Source organism: Beauveria bassiana (assembly GCF_000280675.1).
Source record: "Beauveria bassiana ARSEF 2860 unplaced genomic scaffold BBA_S00005, whole genome shotgun sequence".
Lineage (NCBI taxonomy): Eukaryota > Fungi > Ascomycota > Sordariomycetes > Hypocreales > Cordycipitaceae > Beauveria > Beauveria bassiana.
Genome location: NW_007930840.1, coordinates 177,937 through 194,859, shown reverse-complemented (window position 1 = coordinate 194,859; position 16,923 = coordinate 177,937). Strand labels below are relative to the sequence as shown.

The 16,923-nt window shown below is 54.1% G+C and overlaps 4 protein-coding genes across 4 annotated transcripts; 2 read left to right on the top strand and 2 right to left on the bottom strand.

Moving 5' to 3' along the window:
- Positions 1–78: 78 nt before the first annotated feature.
- Positions 79–939, top strand: BBA_02361 (FMN-binding split barrel-related protein; the record flags this gene model as incomplete). Its single annotated transcript, XM_008597458.1, has 1 exon — positions 79–939. One exon carries the CDS (start codon positions 79–81, stop codon positions 937–939), a length of 861 nt encoding a protein of 286 aa, XP_008595680.1.
- Positions 940–1,259: 320 nt separating this feature from the next.
- Positions 1,260–3,133, top strand: BBA_02360 (BRCA1 C Terminus domain-containing protein; the record flags this gene model as incomplete). Its single annotated transcript, XM_008597457.1, has 3 exons — positions 1,260–1,304; positions 1,671–1,781; positions 1,919–3,133. The coding sequence occupies 3 exons, from the start codon at positions 1,260–1,262 to the stop codon at positions 3,131–3,133; spliced, it is 1,371 nt and encodes a 456-aa protein (XP_008595679.1).
- Positions 3,134–3,890: 757 nt separating this feature from the next.
- Positions 3,891–6,239, bottom strand: BBA_02359 (uncharacterized protein; the record flags this gene model as incomplete). The annotated part of the gene is made up of 1 exon (XM_008597456.1): positions 3,891–6,239. One exon carries the CDS (start codon positions 6,237–6,239, stop codon positions 3,891–3,893), a length of 2,349 nt encoding a protein of 782 aa, XP_008595678.1.
- A 3,369-nt stretch (positions 6,240–9,608) lies between these two features.
- Positions 9,609–11,720, bottom strand: BBA_02358 (IBR domain-containing protein; the record flags this gene model as incomplete). Its single annotated transcript, XM_008597455.1, has 3 exons — positions 9,609–9,636; positions 9,766–11,160; positions 11,236–11,720. The coding sequence occupies 3 exons, from the start codon at positions 11,718–11,720 to the stop codon at positions 9,609–9,611; spliced, it is 1,908 nt and encodes a 635-aa protein (XP_008595677.1).
- Between the last annotated feature and the right edge of the window lie 5,203 nt (positions 11,721–16,923).

Genomic DNA, 16,923 nt, shown 5'->3' with positions numbered 1-16,923 from the left:
GCTTTACCCGCATTCGTTTCAAGTTGGGCCGCCTGGACCTTTTTTTTTTTTCCCTCCTCACCCATCAAATTGTCAACAATGAAGCTCACCTCCGCCCTCGCCGTCATTGGCACCGCGGCCACTGCCCTGGCTTCCGGCCAGCAGGCCATGGACGGCAGTAGCAAGCCGCCCGCGGAAGCGGCCGAGCACCGCATCCCGACCAGCTCCGAGTCGGCCGTCATGGGCCGCCGCATCCTCGCCCTCAGCAAGCTCGCCACCTTTTCCACCGTCTTTCCGAGCGAGTCCAAGTCGACGCGCCGCCGCAGCACGGTCGCCGACCATGGCGTCGAGGGCCAGCCCATTGGCCTGGTCGACTATGTCGCCGACTGCGAGGACGTCGGCAACCCGACGGTGCTGGAGCTCAAGATTGGCACCACTTTCCGCAACGTGCAGGCCGGCTCCAACCTGACCGTGTCGCTGCAGTGGGTGCCGCCATACCCGCCCGCCAAGCGCATCGGCGTCGTGAAGCGCGCTCTGTCCTACCTGCCCTTTTTCAGCCGCAGCACCGCTGCCGAGGTCCCGCCAAACTCGGCCGACCCCAGCATCCCGGACACGGTGCCGTATTCGGCCGACAATCTGCCCCGCTTTGCGCTCTTTGGCTACCTGGAGCCCTTTGGCGCCGACGAGGCCCAGACGGAGAAGCTCAAGGAGTGCTACCTGGCCAAGCACCCGGACAGCAAGTACTGGCTGCCGGGCAACCACATTCACACGAGCGACTGGACGCGCATGGTTGTGACAAAGGTGTACTGGATTGGCGGGTTTGGCGACCGCGCGTACATTGGATGGATTCCGGTCGAGGAGTGGAACAGCGTCAAGGAGGAAGAGTGGAAGGCGATTAAGCTGCCTGGCGAAACCAAGGACTGGTCAGAGTGGAACGCGTATGATAATCAGGAGCTGTAAAGCAGGCTCAGCATAGCTGGACATGCGGTATATCCGTTGATACAGAATGAAGATTCCTAGACATGGACGAAATTGTTCCTAGCTTTCCACCCAATACACTACCTGTCTGTGTCTCCGCCACAAGTGCCTGCGACAACTGGTGTTATTCGGAGTTTACGCAAGGCTGCACACCGACCATTTCACGAAGATGTATTCTCAAGCACAGCAATCAATCTGACGTATTCCCTTCACACCAAGGAAAAAAAAAAAATCATTACCTGGATCTGGCCAGCCACCTTTTATCAATGAAACGGCCAACAAGAATTTCGTCACGTGACGGAATGTCCGGCCACCGTTGGCAAACGACGGAAGAAATTGGTCAGATGGTAAATGCTTTGCAGGAAATTCTAATGAAGTAGTAAAGGTGGAATTTATCTTGGATTTTATGGAAATGATTGTCGTATCCAAAAATTGGTGAATTGATGCCGCACTTTCCATATAACCCCCCCCCCCTCCTGGCACCTCGTGTGCTGTCCACCGCCTGAGCTTCCTCCAGCTCCGCCAAGCTGCCACCAGAGCAAGCCCAGCCCTCTCTCTCTCTCTCCATATCACCAACACAGCCACCTGTACGCCGCCACGACACCACAAAAGCTGCTGTTTGCTCATTACGACGCAGCTAGCCATCTGCATACAAACTATAAGCCTTTGCTCGAGCCCGATTTCGACCCCAATTGAACTACGAAACGCAATAGTACCAACGCACCAAGCACCGCCAGGCCACACCAGCAGCCATGCTTGTGTCCCTGACCGTCGGCAAGGTCGACGCCGGTGTCACGGTGCTTTTGACGCCCGACAAGCGCCTCGTAAGCAATTTCCCCGCGTTTCATACAGCTGCAATTCCCTATCGCATCGACATCACTCACCCTGCTGCATGTCTTGCCCCCCTCGACGACGCACCGCAGGCTAACCAGTGACCCCCCCCCGTCTACCTGCCTCACAGATCGAGTTCCCTTCCATCCTCCTGCCGCCCAACATTTCCTCGGGTAGCATCGTCGACATCAACGTCTCGCAAAACGCGGCCAAGGAGTCGGCCGAGGAGGCCAAGTTCCGCGCGCTGCAGGAGCGCATCCACGCGTCGTTTGGGGCCGCCGAGCCGGCGACGCCCGTGCTACGGTGCCGCAACGCGACGCAGACGTCGGTCGTGCTTGAGTGGGAGCCCATTGAGCTCGCGACGGCGGACCTGACCTCGCTGACGCTGTACCGCAACGGGCAAAAGGCGGGCCACATACCGCGGCCGCTGCAGATGCACAGCACCAAGATTAGCGGCCTGGCCGTCGACACCGAGTACACTTTTCACCTGGTGCTGCGCACGAGCGCCGGCACGCGCACGAGTGACAAGGTGGCGGTCCGCACGCACAAGATGACGGACCTGGGCGGCATCACAATCACCACGGGGTTCCTGCCCGCGTCGGCCAAGCAGGCGCTGGCCGAGGCGGTCGAGCGCATCGGCGCCAAGATTGTGGACGGCGTGCGCATCGACACGACGCACTTTGTCACGACCGAGGGGCGCGGCACCGCGTGGGAAAAGGCCGTGGAGAATAACATACCCGTCGTAAGGCCAGAGTGGGTAGACGCCTGCGAGAAGAATGGCCGCATCCTCGGCGTCACCAAGTTTTACCTCGACGCCATGCGGCCCGGACCCCCGAGCGAGGCGACGCCCACGCCCACGCCGCCACCCGCCCAAAAGAATCAGCCGCCGCCGCCTCCGCCGCCGAATGAGGACGGCGCTTCCAAAAAGGACGAGGATGACGAGGACGAGGATGAGAGCGTGATTGAAGGCCAGGAGGATGCACGAGATCGCAATGAGCACCCAGCCGAGGACGAGGATGACGACGACGACGAAGAGGAAAAGGAAAAGCAGGGAGAAACGCCGGAGCCAAAAGTCCGTCGTCCGTCGCACGATGAGGAGCAAAAGATGCGACGCGAGGACAAGGACGACCAGAAACTGGCGCATCACCACCGGCCTTCGGGCAGCAGGGCGTCTTTGGCGGCGGCAGAGGAGAAGAAAAAGAAGAAGAAGCCGCAGGATGACGAGGCTGGGGACGGCGAGGATGACGACGATGAGGAGGAAGAAGAGGAGGCAAGAGAGGGTAAAGAGGCTAAGAAGCCTGCCTCGACGGCCGATGGGGATTCATTTCAGGAGGTGCAGCTATAATCAAGAGAGGGTAGAAAGTGAAAATCGCCAGCAAGCAGGCAGGGTGTGAAAGAAGAAGAACAAGAACAAGAAGAACAAGAGAAAGAAGGCGATGAGTAAATGGGGATGTTCAAAAGCATAATTACAAGGGCTGTTTCAGCAATGTCAAGTTCTTAGTCAAGTTCTTCATACACATTCTCATACTTCAAATAAAGATAGATTACACAAAAGCTCACGATTTGCACATGTCATGGTGGAAATGAGTTGTACTGTGATTATCATGAATTAGGCTCTGCTCTGGTTTTGTGTCTTGAACGGGATTCGTTCCAGACAATGCAGGCTATAATCACTAAAAGGAGATGTAAGAGTCACCAGCAAACAGAACAGGATTTGGAACAAGAACAAGGTGATGAACAAATGGGAGACGTTTCGAGAGCATTACTACAAGGGCCTGTTTTCGACGATTTCAAGTTATCATGACACATTCTAATACATCAGATCAAGATGAATTCACCGACGCCTACAGTTTGCAGAGGTGACGATGAAAATGAGTTGTATATTGTGAATATTAGTTTTGCACTGGTCTCGTAGTTTAAGCCGACACTCTCTCTCCGAAACCATCAAGACAAGCGGGTTTCTACGCAGAAAAGAAATCGCAGAAATGCCTGGAGGTATATATCGCTTATAAATGTTGGGAATAAGAAATCAAAAAAAAAAAAAAATACAATGGACTTTTTTCTTCTTTTCGCAATGAGATGCATGAAAAAAAAAACATCGTTTACACCCTCACGCTGCTACCCACAGGTCGAGGGCGCAGCGGCATCGGCGGCACATCCCCCGATAACTGGCGCGTTGCCGCCGGCAAGGAATGCGTCCTCGGCGGCAGCGCACTCCTCTCCGGCTGCTTGCCGCCGCCGCCGCACTCACCGACACCGCCGGCGAGCTCACGCATCAGCGGCTCGATGGCGCTCATGCCGCTGACGTCGGGGTGCTGGCCTTCGTGTTCCAGCGTGTCGCGCTCCTCCCGGCGCACCATCTCCTCGAGCATGCGCTCGCGGGAGAGGCTTGCGCGGCGAATGAGCCTGCGACGCTGCGAGGCGCGTGTGAGGCGGTCAATGCTGGTGGTGGCGCCTGCGCCGGCGCCGCCGTCGTCCGAGGCCCAGTCCCGAACATTGTCGTCGTGGAGGCCGCTGCTACTGCTACGGACGTCCTCTAGCATGGGGTGGAGGGCGCGCAGCCAGAGGTCGCCGTTGCGCTCGAGACGGCGGACACGGCTCTCCATTTCGCGGAGGCGCTGCTCGCGATAGGCCTCGTAGAGGTACAGAATCTCGCGCTCGGGGTCGGTGATGGGCACGACCTCGTGGGGGTTAGATGTGCTGCGCTGTCGGAGCTGCATCTTGACGGCGGCGTTGGACTCGCGCTGCTTGCGCTCCTGCTCGCGGCTGGTCTGCCACTCGCGGCGGCGAGTCAGAGATGTGCGCGTCGTGTCGAAGCCGTGTTTCTGCAAGGGCGACGTCTCGGTCGATGAAGGTGGCGTTGGGGGCGTTGTGGCGGCAGACTCTGGCCGCAACTCAACGACGGGTCCGTGATCGTCTGTGGGAGGGATTACATGTACCTGGTCGGCTGCCTCATCGGCTGGATTCATGTCGACGACGACCATGATTGTGGAAAGTTTTGGTTCAGTTTGGTCATTGACCGCAGGAACAGACTTATCCTTGGTTAAAGAGGCATTTGACGGATCACTGCCCTTGGCAGTTGTAATCGACGAGTTACCCGTTTTAGAGCTTCGTAATGCCGCAAGATCCCGAAATTTCTTGTCGCGCACCTTTTCGCGACGGCTTTTAACAGAGAGAATGCTCGCAGGCGGTGAGGGAGACGTGCCGCGATCGCTGACGGGGCTGCTTATGACTTGTGTGGCCTTTGACGCCCTTGCCGGTCTCCCATGTTCAGCCTGCCATTCTGATCGCAAGTTGGATGTCGACTTTCGTGACAAAGTCGATGTTGCCAAAGATACCGGCGGGCGTCCCATGCGTCGGTCGGTGCTGCGATATACAAGACCTTCGCAGGGCATGGGCGAGGGATTTCTGTTATAAGGTTCTTCTTCCGCAATAATCTCGTCAATGGACGAGGTGTGATGATGCTTGATGCGTGGGGAGGCAGCCATGCTTGAACCGCGCGAAGGATATGCTGCACGGACGAATTGCGGGGCGACCCTTGACTGAGTCTCTTCGTGGGTATCGTTAAAAGCTGTGGACTGCTGGCCAACACACGACGCCTCTGGCTCGGTGGGAGCTAGAGGCCAATGATCGGTATCAAAAGGAGACGACGGCGGAGAAGACGATGGTGGCGGAGATGGAGGCATCATCCGGCGATTTCGTAGCAGCTGCGGAGGATAATCTCTGTCAAAACGACGAGGCGAAGCCGGGCTTGCTGCAATGGTGCTCGCATTATGGCTCGGCGAAAGGGGCCGAAGGACTGTCACGACGCCTTTGTCATTTTTGTAAGTACGGACCGACTCGGGCAGTGGCGGGACAGGCGGCTGAGTGTCTTTATCAAAGACGGGGTACTGGGACCTGGGAGTGTCGCCAAAGTGGGAGGCCTCGAGAGGAATAGAAATGGCAATATGGCGATGACCACCCGTAGTGACACCAGCCACAGCAGAATCGGGCAGTCGAATAGGTGGTAGTGTTCTGCTCATGGACTTGCTTCTCCTCTTGCCCATGACATTGAGCTTGACCCATCTGCCACGTTCTCCCTCTTCCTTGTTGCTGTATGGCTGGGCCATGAAGTTGCTGGCAGGCGGCTCATTACTGCGCAGGAACTCTATCAGAGCAGCCACATCATCGCGGCTGCGACGGCGGCGCATATTGTCGGCAAAGCCAAAGGTATCGTGTAAGTCACCCCCGAGATAACTTGTGCGGGTGCCAGAAAAGTTGGAGTCTGAAAAAAGACGCGGCGCACACTGCAGTTCGGATGGAATGTCGAGGTCAGTAAAGCTTGGTGTGGGAATCCGAAAAGGATGTGAAGCTAATGGCGAGGGGTGCATCGAATTGCTGTCCCATGATTCTGCTGAAGATGTTGGAGAATCGATAGTGATGGAGAGAGGAGGTGTATCGACGGTAACCATTGTCACAGTAGATTGGATATTCCCTTGCTGAATTTGCTTCAAGGGCTCGACAGTAGTACTAATGTCGGCAATCTCGTGTATTGTGGCACGGACGTTGAGGATGAACCTGGGCTGATTTGGCTCAAAACTCGCTGGGGTCCTTGACGCCAACGCGACCAGGGGCGGAGCGGCAGGTGACGAAAAATCAATATCTGGGTCCCAAGATGTGCGAGCAGCAAATATATTTCACCCAACTGGGAGAGCAGCAGCGGTGATAAGGTCGACGCCCAGCAGTGAGGTGGCCGGTGGGCTTGCTAGCAGTGATGCAGTGCGATGTGAATCGTGTTTCGAAAGTGCAGATTTGGGACCCTGCATCTGCAGACTGGAGGTTGGAGCCGAGTAAACAATGCCGAGCGGAGGCGAAACACGATGAATTAGGGACGAAAAATAACCCCGTATCGTCGATGTAGCAGCAATACCCCGCCAAAAAAAATAAAATGGAAAGACAGGCTATGACTGCGCGAAAACAATGCAGAGGCGACAAGATTTGCTGAAAAACGAAAAGACGGAGAAAGAGTAGAGTACTAGAGACGAAGGCCTGGTCGGGGTCCAGGGCCAATTTGAGCAGTCTTCCCACTGACGCAACAGAGTATCGACAGCAGCAACCCGAAAAAGAGGAAGCAGGGGTGGGAAAAGGGCTGGTAGACAAGGATCGGCGCGAATTGGTAAGATGGCGTTTTCTTGGAGTGGAGGACGGACCTCACAGCCGGGATCTCGAGAAGCAGCAAGCACACTAACAAGCAACCCTGCATGTAGCTGCGGGGAGGAGAGAGTTGCTGCCCTCTGAAGCGACATCATCATTCGCTGAACTAAAAACGGGACCGCGGCGTCCTGGTCCTTCTGAACGGATACGTTGTCGAGCTGCGAGCACAGTTGAAATCTGTTTAGCGGTCATGATAGCTCTTGGCGCCCTCCCTCGTCGATGCAAAGAGTAAGACATAAAACGCTGTCCTCTGAGCCAGAACTCTCAACATCCAAGTAACTGGTAGACGGTTGATTGTCTTCTCATCCTACCAGTAATGTGGCAGCTGAATAGGAGTCAAAGAGACCTTGGGAGTTGCAGGGGCCGGGGCCCAGTTGGTGGCTCGACGCTAATGAGACCTTGGCTTGGTATCCGTACGGGCACGATGGTGGCACCCCAGGCAGCTTGTTGTAGACTTTTCGAGGTTGGTTATTACCAGGCATAGCGCGGAAGTATGAGCGGGAGAAAGCCGTGGTATTAAGTATGTAGCGTGTTACCCGTCCGATATTAGGCAGACAAGATCGGTTTCCGAAACTCGAGCGCCCGCGGGTGCCAGACCAGCGATATGCGGCGTGATAGTTTTTCAATGGCATCTTTTGTTGGTCAGGCCCATGTCTTGACGCAAGCAATCGTGAGGACTGCAAGGATCACATAACTAGGTCGAGGCTGGTGGAGGGCAGACGTTGAAGCCTTGGTTGGGCCATGTCTCGGACCGCGGGCTATGAGAATCCCGCCTTCCGGCACACTGTTGCTGATTATGCTCTTGCATAATTATGACTGAATGTCTCGTTTTTTCACATTGCTCTTGGTGTAATCACATGGCCGTTGTGGTGGTTGCGCCCAGACTCGTTGCATTATCATGCTTCATGCCTGGTGATGATGGCGGCAACTCTAAAAAAACCGCCCGGTCGGTCAAAACTTATCATCACATCCTGTAATGTGTAAAAAGCAAAAATGAAGCTGGCAATTGACACTTTGACACTGTGCTACATATCTAGCCCCTCGCCAGTTGACAGCTGGCGGACCAACCTGCGAAAGCAAACGGCGTACAGTATCCGTAAAAAAATCGTAACTGAACTGTGCATCCTTTGCACTGTGCGCTGAATCTGTGCCTGCGATGCTTCATTTCCTCTTTTTTCCGAGCCTATTTACGAATAAACAATGCAACCGGCGTCTGTGCTCTCCCTTGACTACAGTCGTCGATATCTGCTGAATGGAAAAAGGCCTGTCCGCTCGTTACTACTGAGCGCCACTTCCAGTACCACTCAAGATGGATTCGTCTTGTCCGCTTACCTGCAGGCTGCACGAAGATGCGCTTGATTTTAATCTCCCTTGCATGGGCCCCCAGCAAGTTGTCATATTAACAAACTCCAACTTCAGCCGGGTCGTATTCTTGTGACTTTATTCCAGCAACTATGACGCTGACCAACCTCCACCGCCAGCCATCTTTTGCACGCGATATCATCAACTACGGCAGCATTGCGCCTCTCGAAATCGCAGTTTACCCCAAGTCTGGCCCCATACCGTCCAGGAACCAGGGGCAACGTTTTGTTATTATTAGCAAGCTTCGCGCGCACAGCCAACCTCGTTGCTCGAGAGTCGTTTTCTTGGTGTGGCTGGCTACACTCTCATTGTTTCACTGCAACCAGCCACACTGCCCGTGCAGTCTGATGCTTTCTCATCGGGGACCTGCAAAGTGCAGAGAAAAAAAATTTGAAAAGAAAAGGGCAAATCAGCATCGCGAACCCACTGCGCCGCTGTCGATCTGGCGTCGGCTCTCCAAAGAAAATAATTTAGACAACTGGGTCGGGCAAACCCCCCCAGGGGCCGCGGGTTGGCCTGAGCTGCTCCCGCCCCGGCCTGGCCCCAGCAGAATTATAAATTATTACAACCTTTTACGAAAATCCTCGAGGATGGATAATCCTTGTTGACTGTGAATCGTCAATTGGTCACCACTCGCCACAGACACACACAACCCTGTCCACCTACTTCTGCAACACGCATTGCACGCCCATCCGAACCAGCAACTCGGTAGCGTAGCAAGGGCCACATTGGCCTTGAAGAAAGCTTGCGAACTGAACGTATGAATGTTTGTGCAATTTTGGCACTCACGGTGCGCAGCTGCTCTGCAGCCTGATCCGTGGCGTGCCCCCTCCCCCCCGTCCCAGGCTCCCAGCCCTCCATGCAAGGGCCACCTTGGCGTTGAACAATGCATCAGGAGATGGCTTGTGAACTGAGGAGGGGAGAAATATATGATTCGCTGCGCAATCATTGTGCTCTGCAGCCCGATTTGAAGCGTGCCTGCCCCATCCATCTCCTGTCCTCCCGCGTCCACAAAGAAAAAAGACAAGTCCAGTTTCTATCGTATATGATAATTGGCAAAGTAGGATGCAGAGTGATATAGCGGAATGATATAGCGGAATGAGAAACGAAAAAGAAGAAAAGAAAATTGACAGGATAGTCTAATGCAAGGCTTTGTTATACAAAGAAACAAATAAAAAGTATATGCTGCCGTGGCTTCTCGGGATATAGAAACAAAAAAAGAACAATGCAAAGAAAGAAAAAAAAAACTTTCACAAGAGAGCGATTCAGCCTTTTCCCCCAATTTGCAACCCACTACAACACGAGATAAAGCAAAAAAAGACAAAAAAAAAAAAAAAGAGAAGGTTCACTCATTGACGGCACCACCATTGCTCAACGTAGAATTGATCCTGCGGCCACGCCGGCGTCGCGACCGCGCCGTACCTGAAGCCCTCGGCCTCCTCGCGCTCTCTGCACAGCACGTCGAGCTGCAGGCTCCATCGCGCATTGAGCCTCAGCTGCAGCATGCGGAGCGTACCCGTGAGGGCCTCGTCCTCGGCCGCGCACCGCGCCGCCAGCGCCTGCGTCTCCCCGTGCTGCCGGTCCGCGAGCGCCTCCTCCTCGGCCTCGTGGCGGTCCAGCAGCTCCTCCATGCGCCGTGCCTGCCGCTCGCGCATCACGTTAATCTTGGCCGCCTGCTGCCGCTCCATGCCGTCGCGCAGCGTGTACTGCTGGCCCAGCTCCTTGAGGTTGCGCTCCGTCACCACCCGGCCCGCCTCGGCATCTGCGGCGGCGGCGGCAGCGTTGGCGGCGCGCCCCTGGCAGTAGGCCTCCATGTGCTTGAGACGCAGCTTGACGCTCCGCGCCGTCTGCTCCAGCGTCGCCCGCAGCTCCATCTCGGCGGCAATCTGGCGGTCCTCGAGCGCGCTGCTCGCCTGGTGGTGCTTGTGCTTGAGGGCGTCCTCTTCGTCGGCGTGCCGCTCCAGCACCGCGAGCTTGTCCGTCGCGTGGCGCGTCTGCATCGAGCTCCGCGTGCGCGCGGAAAAGGCGCAGAAGCGGCTCAGCTCAAGGGCCTGCTTGCCCATGAGAGCCTGTACCTCGGGGCTTCGCAGCGATCGTTTTTCGGCGTTGCGCTTCTCTGCTTCCTTTTGCGCCGCCGCCGACGGTGGTCTCGTGCCGTCGTGGTGTCCATCCTGGACATGTGCGCTTGGGAAACCCGTTTGTCGCTTTTCGAGCTCGGCCTCGTTGCCGCACAAGTTGGGACAGCCTGTTGCAGAGTCCCAGATGCCACCGCAAATGTGGCATAGCTCCTCCTTGCATCGGCATATCATGTGCGTGGCGCCCTTGGGGAGGTTGACCAGGTTGTGGCAGCTATGGCATCGTTTCCAGTTTGTGCTCTGGCCCATCTTCTTGACCGCTTCGAGTTCCCAATCCTCTGGACAGTCGGTGCCCAGAGGATGTGAGCCTTGCTTGCACCTGCGGCACGCGCGAGCAAGGCACTCTTGACAGGTCACGTTAAAGGGGTGCTTGTGATTAATCACTTGGTGTGGATTGATAAATACAGCACATTTGCTCCTGGGGCAGTATATACGAGCGTGCTTTGGTGTGCTGAAATGGGTTACCGCCTTGAGAAAGGTTTGTTGCGTGTGACGATCTAATATTTCCTGAAGCACACTGCTCGGAAAGGGCCGAGAGCAGCAGCGCGGGGGCATGCTCTCTTCATTCACGCATGCCTGGCTCACAACATATTGCAAGCACTGGGAGCAATACGTGTGGCTGCACGAAAGCGCATGAAGAGACACCGTTTTGCCAGCCGAGCTACGGCAGCCATGACAGGACCTACCATCATGTCATTGTTAGCACATGATGCTTTCAAGCACTACTCGGTACAGCTTGCCCCCGCGGTTTACTTACAGAGAAGGGTCTGACCTTTTTCTCCACCAAGAGCGTGACTTGAAGCCCGACTTGACACTAGAAAAGCTCTTGTGCGTACTGACGCTGAAGAGGCTCTGCGCCGACGAGTTGGCGGCGGGAAGGGACCCCTTGCGGAAGCGCACTTGCTCGAGTGGCGTATCAACGGAGGCGAGAAATTGGTCGTATAGCGCAAAGCTACCTGCGCCACTGTGCGCCAAATCGGTGCTCGAGGCTGCAAAAATGGAAGACCGAGGCGTGGCGTGCGTCGAAGAGGAAGTTGCAGAAAATGTCTGGTCCATGGTAGAGCCGAATGTCGAGGAAGAGAATGCGCTCGATGTGTTGCGCTTCTGTAACGTAGACGAGGCAATACCCAACGAGTTGGCTTTGGCGACCAAATCGGCGTCGATGGCGTCTTCCGTGATGCCAGCGTCCAAGCCCAAAACCTCTCTTGCGTAATCATCTTGATTCACGTCTGTAGTCGCCATCGTGTCTGGCGTCTTGGGTGGTGACCGCATCCTTAACGTGAGGGCTTCCCTTTTCGGCGGGAGAGCAAATGCGCTTATTATCAGACGGAAATGTCCAGAATCCTGCGATGCATCAAATTTTGTGTAGGATTTTGCCTGTTATATAACCGTGATAACTAGGGAAAGCAATTATGAAAGGAGATGCGCATCTGGGTTGGCCCGCAAGGCCGGGTTGGGCCGCCAGGGATAGTTATACAGGCTAACCAGTTCAAGACAAACGACTCAGTTGCTTTTCTTTATCCCCTATCATTTACCGGTTTAGACAAACAGGCTGGTTCCCCCACTCAAAAGCAAAAGTGAAAACATCTGAGAGTCAACGGGGCCTCTAGCGTCGACCTAAAAGAAGCAATGTCGGGGAGTTTGGGGAGGGGGGGCTCGTCGTGCCGATACAGGGAGGGTCAGTGCTGCCAGCCGAGGGAGCATAGCCAGGTAGGGATAGTTGGTTAAATAGTTACGGATACTTGTTCGAGTTGGGCAGTTAGTTGGCAGGCAGGCAGAGAGGCCTTGTCGGTATGTACTGTAGAGAAATCATGGAGACCCGTGGTGGGGGAAGCCGAGCGCGCCACACACGGCTCAACCCCCTCCCTTCCGCTCGTTAGTGTTGATGATGAGCGTTAAATAGACCAAGAAGTGGACGCTGTCTAGCATAGCACTAAGATTTTCCTTGTTTGGTCAACTAGCCAACTAGTCCACTCACATGTACCAAGTAACTAGTTATGCTTGCTTCTTTCGCTGGCCCGTCAACTACGTCTGGTCGTGACAAAGCAGCTCTACTGATACAGAGGCGTACATACTCCGTACTCTGAATGGTGTTTCTTTTTTCTGCTGTCAGAAACTGGGCAGTAACCTTGCTTGTACCTTGTCAAATTGCCCGACGAGAGCATCCTCTCTTATCAGGCAGCTCGTTAGGCTCTGGGCAAGCGCGGCCGTTGAAGGATTCCGACAAGTCACGGAATACACCGACGCCAACGCGAGACAGAGGCTTGGGGACGGGCATACCACTATCTGCGCGATGCACGATGCACAATGCACGAAAAGTGATGCTGTTCACCTGCACGTTGGGTCACTGAGAAAACGTCGACGACGCGTAAACTTGCCTGCATCTCGCCTCATTTCGTGTGCCGACTCGATCCGACTCGTAGCATCGGTTAGGCAACGTATCTTTTCCACGGCAAATTTGTAAAAGGCCTGGCGGTGGCGCTCATCGCTTATTAGAAACGGCATATGTCGTGCATCCTGCCAAAGACAGCGCCCGCGGCTGGCGTTGGTGGCATGCAAGCACTGTCACGTCACTGGATTCGTCACTTCTAGAGGGTATACTGGAGCATTATCCCTAATTCTCGCTCGCAGACTCTCCGACATTAGCTAGGCTTTTACTGGTAGACGAGCAACTATCTGGCCTTTTGTCAATATTTTGGACGCGTTGGCGTCTTCATCAGGCGATTAGACTTTTTGGCTACTCCAGTACACAGACTAGATGAAACGAAGCGTCGTACGTATTCGTAGGGCGTACGTATAGCCGTTGAATACCCTGACCGAGCGCGGCGCTGTCGACCGTTACGATGGCAAGGGATGGACGCGCGCCTTTGGTCCGCGGTATGCTGCATGTGCAGCAGCAGACTTCCCTTGTCCCCGTATGCTGGATGCGGCAGAGGACGGTGTGACATGACAGGGTGCAGCCCCCCCCCTTGGTAGATTGCAAATGTGATGGAAATGATTAAAGTCATGGATGAATGAAGGGCTGATGTCTTGAGCCAGAATCGGAAGACGCGGATCCGGGGCTGTTCGCTAGGTCAATAGATAGCCCAAGGGCTTTGTCGCAGCTGGCCCTGGCAAGGGAGCAGCGAAGCGAGCGCCCAGCTGACGAACGGGCAGGCAGGACAGTTTTGTTACGACAAAGTTGCGATGATACGTCAGGAGAGATGGCTACCTCTTGCCTTGCTAATAAGCTAGTCAAGCCTGCCAAGTCCTCGCCTTGTACGGATAATAATGATTGTGATTAACAATTTTTCCCAGGTCGGAGGAAAGCTTTCCTTCCCTCAATATGTGTGACATGGTAGAAAATGGCCCTTGTCCTCCCGTTGTCTTGTCATTCAAGACAGTCGGACTCCTTTTCCCTGGGCATCTCTTTTAAGATTTCAACCGGCTCCGGGACGGTTCAACGGCACAGCTGAGATGTTTGCATCACGCGTTGCTTCTAAAGCCAACTAGCGCTAGATAATTAATTAATATTTTTTTTTTCTCCTCGCGCACATTGCAAACTACCTTTGTCCGAAGCTAGACATTGCGCTCGAGCTAGCAGTAAACTGCCGTGGCGGTTTCGGTATACTTAAACTACTGGCCGTCCCGCGATGATCTGCCCTCTAGTTTCTTTAACATACGTGGAATTAATCCGCTGTGTGGGAACAGGCAATGAGTCAATACACGGGAGCGGCTTTTGTGGCGCTTTGTCAATTTATTGGCGACGTGACTTGCCCAGTACAGCCAGCGACTTGTGCAAATGAGCCAAGCTTTCGAGATGACGAGGCTTTACGGAACATTTACCTTTAGAGATTGCTTTTCTAATGAAGACTTCGGTCGCATTAAGCAATCCAGACTGCGGCATTCCTGCAGTGCCCAAAAAAAAAAAAATGAAGCAAAAATGAAGGAAGGAATCGCGAAAATTGCCGGGGGGGGGACTTTGCTTTTCGCATCATCCCTCATTTTGCTTTTTGCTGGCCCGCATTATGTGTCATTGCTCGGGCCCTTGCATCACTGCCATCACCTTTGTGCCTTTGTACGAGGTTGCACAAAGCGACTTGGAGGTCCAACTTGTCAAAATGCTTGCAGTGATTCTCATGCCTAGGAGATTAGACGGACGGCATTGTGCCTATCCGATCGTAGCTGTCGGGGTTTAAAAGCACTTGGCCGATCCGTGACGCAGCCTTACAAGTCCAACCCACAGAGTGGTTGATAAGGATCTCTTTGCTCGAATCAATTTGTTACACCAGAAGCTGTGCGGGTTACACAGCCTATGGCTTACCTCTGGCTTGTCCAATGTCATGAATGATCAGAGTGCGGTACTGGTAGAGCTCACAGCCTGACTTCGACCGTCTCGGAAAGGTACCATGGCCCAACCCTCGCGAGACAAAAGGTCATACTGATATATTCAATGCCACTCACTGGTTTACATTGGCGCGTTCAACATCCATCGCGTGACGGCACTGTCTCGGACCTCGTCTGTTACTGTTAGCCTCTTGTGCCTCTTGACTCGTGACCGAAGGGCCAACTTTATCTAGCTGCTGCGCAGCTAACATTCGAAAAACATTCATCTTCTTCAGCCATGTTAGCGCTCGCTCGGCACTCTAGCTAGTTGTTCTTCATTACGCATCTTGCTGATGACATGGGGAACCCGCATCTCACTCTCGGCTGTATTTCTTGCCGGTGGTCTCTGCAATCGTGCAAAAGTTGACCTTGCCCAAAACCCAAAGTAACGTGGAATATATCATGTTGACGTCTCGCGAGATTTCCGCGACCAATTCTATCTAAGCTTCAATGGGTGCGGAAAGAACCCGCGTCGCGTCGCAATAATTTCCCGAGGGCGCCAGGTCGTACAGATTGTCGATGGACTGAATACGAGGGACAAGCTTAAAGTTACACTGGCAGGGGGGGCGAAATTATATTCTGGAATTGCTACGGTCCACTAGCCGAGTCCTTTTCTGTTGTGCATGTGCTCGAGACAAGGGCCATACAGCAATGCCTTTGAAGATGAAGTTTCTCCGGCCAGTGCAGGGTAATAGACGAGAAACTCGGCGTGCTGTCATGTTTCAGTCTCTTGTTTTCTAAAGGCGACCAAGTTTGAAGCGTGAGATGGCCGCAGTGACATGACCTGTCTGACAAGCGTATCCAGCTAGATCAAAATCGAGCATTCAATCAACCACGATAGCTCAAACCGCAACACGGGCATCCTCTGGTGAAGGCTGTCGACGGCGTGAGAAGGGACGAGATGTAGATGGACAATGATGCACTACAGTGTGAGTAGTCGAATGACGGCGCTCTCCGACATCTATATAGCTCTGATATTATTATATATATATATATATATATATATATATCATTGGCAACTTTTCTTTCTTGCCGTGTAGAATCATTCTTGCGCGGGACACATAAAAAAAGTATAATTACGAGCAGAAATTGCTCTACCGGAAACACTGCCAGAAATGCCTCCAAAATTTCTGCTTCGTCTGTTTCGAAGAAGCAGTTCATTATTACGGGGACCTGCTTGAGATGCCATTCTCCACGCTCCGACATGGCTCTTATTCATCGCATCAGCTACGCCTTTGGTACAATGCAGAATTCTGATCGCACAGTCCCGCACTTGGTCACGCGAATCTACTGACATATTGGGCGACTCGCGCTTGCAAGGCCCTAGTGACATGGAGAAAGAATATCCGCCGAATAGTTGTCAAAGGGGGGGGGGGCTTGAGTTCCCATCTTTGTCCGGGGTGCCGAGGATGGCATATTCGTGATGGACGATGAAGACCTTGCGGGGCGGGGTGAAAATTCGAAGATATGAACAGGGAAGAGCAATGTATGTCGTAAGCCAAATCGCTTTGTCGTCATTGACGGCTATTCCCCTGTGGACCTTGATCGCGCAGGCATACGAATACTTGATGTGAGTTCGAGTACTGATTCGACAGGTCTGCATGCCGAAGGAGCCGGCGGCCCCGATTGTGGCTGCAGGTTTCGGAACCGACTCTGCATTGTGTATTTAATGGCGCGAATAAGAAAGAATACTTTTTTGCCAAGCCAACCAATCTGTCCCGCCACCGCCACTACAAGCTCGGCATCATTTCTGGTCATCATCTCTGAGTATCCGATGCCGGCCGAGCTGTTTGCGAACAGCGGTCAAGGTCCGCCCTTTATACATTGAAAGCGCCAGATGCCTGCCGTTTGACCTTTCTTTTTCAAATCCAAGGGTTTGCGCCGGGGGCTCCCGGCATTTGTGGACTCGAGGTGGAGAGCTAATTAGATGAAAGGCAAGCTATGCAGCCGCGGCATCTGATCCGGGCTTCGAGTCGTCCGATCTCAACCGGATGCCGACAGCTAGAGAATCGGCAAATGGCCCACCGTAAAGCTATCCATGCCCCTTGCGCCCGGAAGCGGAGGTCTCCTGCAAAGGTCT